This window comes from Nothoprocta perdicaria, unplaced genomic scaffold (genome assembly GCF_003342845.1).
Source record: "Nothoprocta perdicaria isolate Ctin4 unplaced genomic scaffold, notPer1 scaffold_0, whole genome shotgun sequence".
Classification (NCBI taxonomy): domain Eukaryota; kingdom Metazoa; phylum Chordata; class Aves; order Tinamiformes; family Tinamidae; genus Nothoprocta; species Nothoprocta perdicaria.
In genome coordinates this window covers 17,539,373-17,547,637 of record NW_020454092.1, presented here as the reverse complement: position 1 = coordinate 17,547,637, position 8,265 = coordinate 17,539,373, and the positions used below count along the sequence as shown (strand labels likewise).

General features: G+C 39.3%; 2 protein-coding genes across 2 annotated transcripts in view; one reads left to right on the top strand and one right to left on the bottom strand.

Moving 5' to 3' along the window:
* The window catches only part of SCP2 (sterol carrier protein 2), an 18,704-nt gene extending 18,254 nt beyond the window's left edge, over positions 1-450 (bottom strand). The window contains exon 1 of the mRNA XM_026054018.1: positions 418-450. Within this exon, the coding sequence (XP_025909803.1) occupies positions 418-450 (33 nt within the window). The remainder of the gene's footprint in view (positions 1-417) is intronic.
* On the top strand, positions 439-8,257 carry ECHDC2 (enoyl-CoA hydratase domain containing 2). The gene is made up of 9 exons (XM_026034365.1): positions 439-593; positions 1,212-1,299; positions 1,767-1,853; positions 2,851-2,943; positions 3,559-3,615; positions 3,993-4,180; positions 4,598-4,648; positions 4,968-5,015; positions 5,686-8,257. The coding sequence occupies exons 1-9, from the start codon at positions 543-545 to the stop codon at positions 5,761-5,763; spliced, it is 741 nt and encodes a 246-aa protein (XP_025890150.1). The 5' UTR covers positions 439-542; the 3' UTR covers positions 5,764-8,257.
* The last annotated feature ends 8 nt before the right edge of the window (positions 8,258-8,265 follow it).

The following is an 8,265-nucleotide window of genomic DNA, read 5'->3' as shown; positions in this document are numbered from 1 at the left end:
TGCTCCCGAGCGTCGCCTCCCCGCGAGCAAAGTCTGCGGGGCCGGGAGAAGTGAGGAGTTCTTGCYGGGGGAAAAAATGCAGGCGTCGCCGTGGAAACGTCGCCGAGAAAGTTCCCCAAGTCCCTAAAAAAGCAGTGAAACAGATCCCAGCCCTGCGAGAGCAGTGCAGGAACAGAGTGCCTGGTGTGCGCCCTGTCACAATCAGCAACTCTGGAAGCAGAAATCTTAACATTTTTTCTCTCATTGCAGATGTTTCTAAGATAAAAATATCTGAACCCTGCTCATGCTTTTAAAAGCCTGCTTTTACTTAAGGTCTGCTTATTAATACTGTTTGAGTGCTGCTGAATTTTAGTCCACCTGCGTCACACAGTCCACCAGCACTGCTTTTAAAAGTTAATAACTCTTTTTAGAATATACCTTAAAGGTGTTTTCAGAAAAGATGCAGCACATGCAGATACTGTTCCCAGCTGAAYGACTGTCAGAGAATCAAACCAAATATAACTGAAGTTGTCTCCTATCACTAAGGTATTGCCGAAATCCTAATGAACCGACCCCATGCAAGAAATTCATTGGGAAAAGTATTTGTAAATGAAGTGAGTATAGCCCCTGGCCTCTAAACATGTTTGGAATCATGGTCGATAATTGAATGTGATGAGAATACGTGTGATCAGCAGTAATTTGTGGGAAATGTTGAGATTTTTGCTGAAAGTCAATGTAGGTTACATCGGGGCAAGGTGTCCTAGCCTGAAGAAAAAAGGGGTTGTGTTATGTGTACATTGCAGTAATGTAAACATGAAGAATGAACAGAGATACTGGAACTAGATTTAAATTAGCTGACTTGGACACTTTAAATTAGCTGACTCAGACACTAAGTTCTATTTCACTTGAGGAATTATGACAAAAACATGGTCAGTGCTAGGCCTTAGTGGATGATCTGCTTGAAATCAGGCCGTTCCAGAGCAAGTCTGGCTCAAGGCCAGACTGGACAAAGGACAATTTCAGGTATAGCAAAAGTTAATCTTTGAATGCAGGGAAAGAAATGGGGAAACCTGTCATTCTGAAACTGTTATGGAAGGATCCTGCAGCTCTATATAAATKATTTCCCTATATGTAATATAGGGAACATACTATCCTATTGTATGTTTGATAATGTAGATATGTAGATCTACATGCTCAAAGTTTTTCTTTTCTTTTTATTTCCTCCGTCATAGCTGTTCAGTGCTCTGGAACATCTCCGCTTCGATGAGAAGGTTCGTGTGGTGGTGTTCAAAAGTGAAGTTAAAGGTGTATTTTGTGCTGGTATGTAATAAAAGCTCTGCAAGTGCTTTTARAAGATGGATGACTCTCAGAGCTGGGGGCTGATCAGTCTGTGCAGCCTTTTTCTGCACACAAGAAGAAAAATGGGGGCTGGATTTTGTGTAACAAATAGTAAACACATCACTTGCTCTTTGGCCTGTTTGGCTCTCTGATTCAATACTARGGACAAGTGAACCACACAGGCTGAAGTCTAAGCCTTCCTGTGCTACCATTTCTCTTTGGTTTATTATTACTTTAAAGACCAGCTGATCGGTTGTTCTCTGTGAAAACATCCTAGCTGCTGTTGCAGCCAAATGTTCGTGCTCTGGAGCTTCCTGTGACTTGGCTTGATCAGGAAACAGGCATTTCAAGACTTCTGAAGTTGTCTGTCGTGTGGGATGGTAGCAAGGAACACAACTCGGATGTTTGCCCTCTGATCCTAGATCTCAACGTTTTTCTGTCCCGTTTAGGTGCAGACTTAAAAGAACGTGAGAAGATGGATGATGCAGAAGTTGGTCTCTTTGTTAAAAGGCTGAGAAATCTGATGGATGAAATAGGTAAATGATTATCTCAGCTCGAAAATCTGTTCCATGCTGTCCCTGTTGAGACATGTATCAGAGGAAGGAAGGATGCTGGTCCCAATAAGCTTCCCACGTAGCCCTGCCTTACACCTCAAAGATGCATACAGAGGATTAAATACCAGCTGTCCTTCTGCTTCTCCAAGGGCAAGATGCACTTCAGCACTGTCCTTTCCAAGATGAAGAGCAGCACAGACATGCATATAACAAGTATATGCAATAATAAAGCATTATCCACAAAGGTCCCTGTAATCCTTGGGAGAGAATGCTAGGCAGAATGAGTAATACTGTTTGTCTTGTTTTTAATACACCCTCAAGAGCACTGGTCTAAGAACATGGGACACCGATTTCTGAATCAGTCTGTTACACCTAGTGGTTTTTATAACTTCCATACCTCTTCCTTTAGCGAAAAGAATATGTATTTCTACAATTCATTTCCTTGTCCTATTTATGACTTTTTTTTTTCCTGTTGTCACTGAGGAGGAATGCAAAAGTCAAATCTGACAGGAATACCAGTAAGAATAGCAGTAGTAAGATTATGATCAACTTGAAATGCTCAACTATGAAATCACAGTAATATTTAGAAAATATTACTAGATAATATTTAGATAAAYATTACTAGATAATATTTAGAAAAGCACTTGAAGAACTAACCTTTGCACTAGTGAGCAAGAATAGTACCTTTGTTTTAGATGTTTAATTGTAACTGTTGGACATTCACATCATAAATATGCAAGGAGACAGTTCATTCTGCTTTGTATTAGAGCATTCTAGAAAAGGGTATTTGCATTTTACTTTCAGAGAAGGAAAGTGCAAAAAAGACTGAATTTTTACCCCTTAAGAGACAATCAGTGTTTGTGGTAATCGTACAAAAGAAAAGGAAATCTTAAGTAGTTTTGAAATGCCTGAGAAATTAAATGCTTGAGAAAGCTGCTTCAGAACCCAACTTGATAACCAACCAACTTGTTTTCTGTAGCTGCACTGCCTGTACCCACAATTGCTGCAATAGATGGCTATGCTTTGGGTGGTGGACTGGAACTAGCGCTGGCTTGTGACCTTCGAGTAGCAGGTTTGTGTGTCGCTTAATGCAGGATTCTTCTTGCAAGTTTTCTTAAAAAGATGGTCACCAATTACATTTGGGATAGATGACTGCTAATAGAATCCAGTTGGCTAATAAGAGGAAATGAAACAGTTCAGGAAATGACTAGGCATTTTGTCCACAAATTGTGCCATTTAGTTACTACTACTAAATGCAATTTCCATGTTTAAAAAATAAAGCCAATGTTTAGGCAAGATTAGAATTCCTTCAGAAAACTACTGGTGAGATTTAAATAGCTATTATATAATATGGAGTTAGCATTCTGGCTTGATGTAGCCTTTACTACTTAAGATCAGTTTTGACCAGAAGCTTTGCTTTTTCTCGTGCCTTTTTTTTCCATCCATTACATCTACTGTGGGCCCAAGAGTCATTTTTCTAGATAAAATCGCTACCTTATGAGTAGGCAGCCAGACAGCGTGTCTGTCACCTGAGTCAAGATGGAAGTTGATGAAGCAGTGCAACACTCAAATTTTCAAGCTACCTGGAGAAATGTTCCACAGCATGGACAGATTGTAGTTGTATAGCTTCCTTCTATGATGAAAAATAATTTAACCCTTCAAATATCCCCCTTTCTTTTTTTAATAGCTTCATCAGCTAAAATGGGCCTTATTGAAACCACTAGAGGCCTTCTTCCTGGAGCAGGTAATCTTGTTTCATTAATATTCAGCCTTTCTTTTTTAGCTAAAAAGTAAATATTTGCTTTTAGAGCACTGGAAAGGTGTTGCATTTGGGTTTTGAATGCAAATTGGAAGCAACATTGTGTAGTGACAGAGAACTGTGAATCTGGGATTTTGTTTCAAGCCTTCTCTCTGACTTGGTATGAATTTAGGGAAGTCACTATATTTCCCATTTATGAAAACACAAGGGTGCTGAAGACTTTCASATGCTTTGCAAAATATCCTCAGCTGATATCCTCAGCAAGGAACACATGATCCTCTATTGTTATTATACAAGGAAACAAATTACTATTTTTTTACATTTCTCAGAGATTGAAAATGGTGTTTTTGCCTTGYCTTAAGGTGGAACCCAGCGTTTGCCCAGATGTATTGGAGAAGCTCTTGCAAAAGAACTCATTTTCACGGGTAGACAGATTGATGGACAACAGGCCTTCTCAATGGGATTAGTAAATCACTCAGTGCCACAGAATGACGAGGGTGATGCAGCTTACCAGAGAGCGTTAACTTTGGCTAAAGAAATCCTTCCTCAGGTCAGTGTACTATTCCTATGGTCAATGAAGTTGTTGCTGCTTCTCTTAAGAGAAAAGAAAGAATTAACTCTGAAATGCCCTTCCATATTTTCTTTTTGTTTCTGTCATATAAGTCCCTTAACTCCCTGTCCTTTTTCAAATGCAGTTTCTGCAGGAACAAGTGTTAGCATCGAGCTGCGTAACCCATAGGATAGTTTCACCCTGTAATTCAGGTTATGTAGACCTGCAAGCCTAACATTGGACCTTACATGGTGTATGTAGTAACTGTAAATAATCCAATTCATATTTAAAGTGCTTGCTAACTGCAGTTCCTACAGGCTGAAGGGTCATTGGGAGGTATGGTAATGATGTAACAATTGCATTATTAATTGCATTATTGTAAACTTATATGGCTTTTTATTTTTTTTTTAAATTAAGGCTCCAATTGCTGTGAAAATGGGAAAACTGGCAATAAACAGAGGAATAGAGGTAAAAAAAATAGATATATTAAAAGAAACAGCTATGTTCTTCCTCTATTATGTCATAGTAATTACCAAATTACTATGGTAAAAATGTTTAGAATGCACAAACTATAATACTTGTTTAAACAAGGCATTTAAAACCTTGTCAAGGATGTTAAATATTGACCTTAAAGACAAAACTAACATGGCAGAATTTGGTTCTACAGATATTAGCACTGATTTCTAATGCAGGAGTGAATGTCAGCATCTGTCACTGCAAGTGAATGTTTATTGCTTAGAGAGTTAAAAACATCAGAGAAATGAGATTCCTTCTCATTCCTCCCCAGGTTGACATCGCATCAGGGATGGCCATTGAAGGGATGTGTTATGCCCAGGTAAGTTACCTTCAGAACACACCTCTGAAAGCAGCAATGTTTTCTGGAGTGGGTGGGATTTCACAACATTATCTTGCATGATGCCTGCTCTGTTAGGGAGGCYTAACAGGTTAAACCAAGGCACACTTACCAGCAGTTGCCAATTTCTGTTTCAGAATATCAACTGTTTTCTCACAAATAGCAGCCTTTTTCAKCTTTCCTGAGGCTGTCATTCTTAAATACCCTTCTACCTAGAGTGTATTCTTACAGTTTCAACATACATTAATCAATGAGATTGACAAATGGTTTAGCATTAAGGCATTAAAAAATGGGTTCCTGTTATAATTATTAATTTGGACAAGTTTTGAGAGCACACACCTTTCTCAGCTCATAGCACAACTTAATTGCTTTGCCTTGTAGTGCATTTTAAGCTGATATATCATTAAATTCATTGAAAATACTTTCCTTACATGGTTCTCTGGCCTACAGTCCTTTGTCTTAATGCGCAAGTTGTAATTAACAGTCATCTCTTTATTTTCCTCATTGCAAAATGCAGAAGAGGAGAATTTATCACTGAGAGAAAAACAATCTCTGCAAAGGCTTTAATACCCTTAATGCAAAATAAACCTGTACTTAAACTCTTATTAGATTTGTTAATGAACTCAAACTTCTCTCTTTCTTTAAAATGCAGAATATTCCCACAAGAGACCGTCAGGAAGGGATGGCTGCCTTCAGGGAGAAAAGAGCACCCCGATTTATTGGCAAATAACGCTTCCTGACTTCTTGATTTTTCTTGAAGGTACCTTAGGAGAAAAGAGGAGCCACTAATTTCTTGGAATTATTTTTATAACAGCATGTATACTTAACTCTTTGCCATGGACTGCATTTCYGAGTACTCCACTGGATCTTTTATTGTTGGAAGTATTCCTAAATAACAAGATTGAACTTTGTAAAGCTGATCTTTTTAAAGAGGGTACACTTTTTTTCTTGTTGTTCTGAATCCAGAATAAATTGACAATAAGGAAACCAGGCCACCACAAAATAAACAAAGGGTCTTGGTTCATTAACTGACTCTTCCATTAACTCCAGGATGGCCTCCTGCAAAGGGCCTTGAATCTACAGGTATACCCGATTCATCTAGCTGCTGTCCTAGTCCTCACAGCTGCCATTTAATTCTCTTTCTGTGAGAGATGACTGCTCAGGGCCAGCCCAGGCTTATGCTAGCTAGAACAGTGTAACTGTGTTAAATCCATGAAAATAATCATGGATTATTTCCAGTCCCCCAGCAGTGATAAATGCTGGATTACCAACAGCTGCCCCATGTTTGCTGCAACTGAAGGAAGGTAGAATTCTGTTTATAAACTTTGTAGGTACAGTGCAGACAGCGATCTGGAGTCTAAACATCATCCAGCTTCCTTCCTCAAAAAACGGGCTGAAATTAAGTTCCTGAAGGAGGCACTGTCTGTGCTCAGGTTTTCCATAGTACAATGTATACTGATTTTCTGGGGATTAGAATCACTTTTTTTTTTCCTTGATATTACATAAATACGGCATTTCATCTGCTTCAGGTGGCAAAAGAAACAGCCTTTAAAAYAATCATGGATTTATGATTTAGATAAAAATCACCATTTTAAATTACATTGCAGCTTTTTTGATAGGGAATACCAAGCTTTTCACTATATGGAGTATACTGATTGTGCCAGTATGGTATACTAATTATATGGCTGCCTATAAGCTATAACAACCTTACTCAAGAGTAAATATATTAGATCCTTTAAAAAACAACAACAACAACAACAAAACCCTAAGTCTTAAGCTGGATACAGAACAGCTGAATGTTGTTGGTTGAGATCTCAACAAAATGTCAGCCAAAGAAATTAAAGTTCACACCAATAATCTGTTATGAATTGAGATTGTACACTCTTGATGTGCACTATACACTGAAAGCATTTGAAATATGAAATATTACAACTACTGATTCTAAGGCAATTGTCTTGCAATCAAATCCCTTTGCCTGAAGTTATCAGACAGTTACTTCATGGGCTACAAAGGTTCCCCACAGGGAAAGAAAAGTCTTTCAAGCAAAGGGTTGCAGCTCTTAGTACAAAACTCTAATTCGGCAATTGAGGCGCTCAAACAGATTCTCAAGACAGTGTTATGATACCCCGTGATTCTTCCCTTTGTTAACATAAATTTATCACAGCAGCTAAAAGGGTTATAAAAGTTTCTGAGAGGATGACAGCCTTTAAGTAATGCCTTAGATAAAAAGAACTAGACCTACACACACAATGTATCCAYGTCAGTAGGAAAAGATGACTTGGAAGAGAAACCCACCTCATGATTTACGAAGAAATGAAACCTTTCTAAGACAGTCTGCCCTTACTCTGGCAGGTAATCTATCCCACACAACAGAATTAACACAAAGCAGTGGCCTTCCATCTCCACATTTAGTACAAACAGAGGAAAACACAAGAGCCATCGCTCCAGTCAACTGAACTTCCATGTTTGGTGTCAGTAGTTGACAGCACAGACTGACAACGCAGGCTCCTGCCCAGACGTGCCTGCTGTTTAAGGATGGCCTGTCTGAGGCCTGGCACACAGTGCTGGGGCAGCGCTAGCACGATGGCTGCTGCCCTCCCACCTGCACCTTTCACAGAAACACACGGCTCTGCTCACCAGCTGTGCACGTTTCCAAACACGTCAACAAACACAGAATTCTCTCTTCCCAGCGAGTGTTTCCCTTTGGAGCCTGTCTAGAAGTTGAAGTTATTTCCTCCCTGTTTGAGGCTCCCCAGCGCTGGGCCACGCTGCACGCTTGGGCAGTGGCAGGCCTCAAGGACACTAAGCGCTGAAGTTGGAGAATTAACCAATTAACAGTAAATAAACCAGCTTACCAAAAAATCCTTATGAAATATAACTTCATGTCACTTCATGTGCTGCTAAGGCAAAACACAAGAACACTTGATCACCACAGTAATTCAGCTACACCTAAGACATCTCCCTTAGCTGCAGCTAAGGTAACTTAAGCAGTTCTTTCATTTACAAGAAGTTTCTTACATAAAGAGCTGCAAAAGGAGAGCAGGGACATTTAAGGCCTTTGGTCTTTGTGAAAACATGACAAGTGCCACTGCAGAAATACAAAATATACAGTTTAAAAACTGCTTCCAGAAGCATCCGTGGACGGGAGTACTCTAATGGCAGACACAAATGAGGTGAATTATTTCAGTAGATTTGCACCTTGTAGCCATTCAGGCTTTTAAGTTTGAAAGAA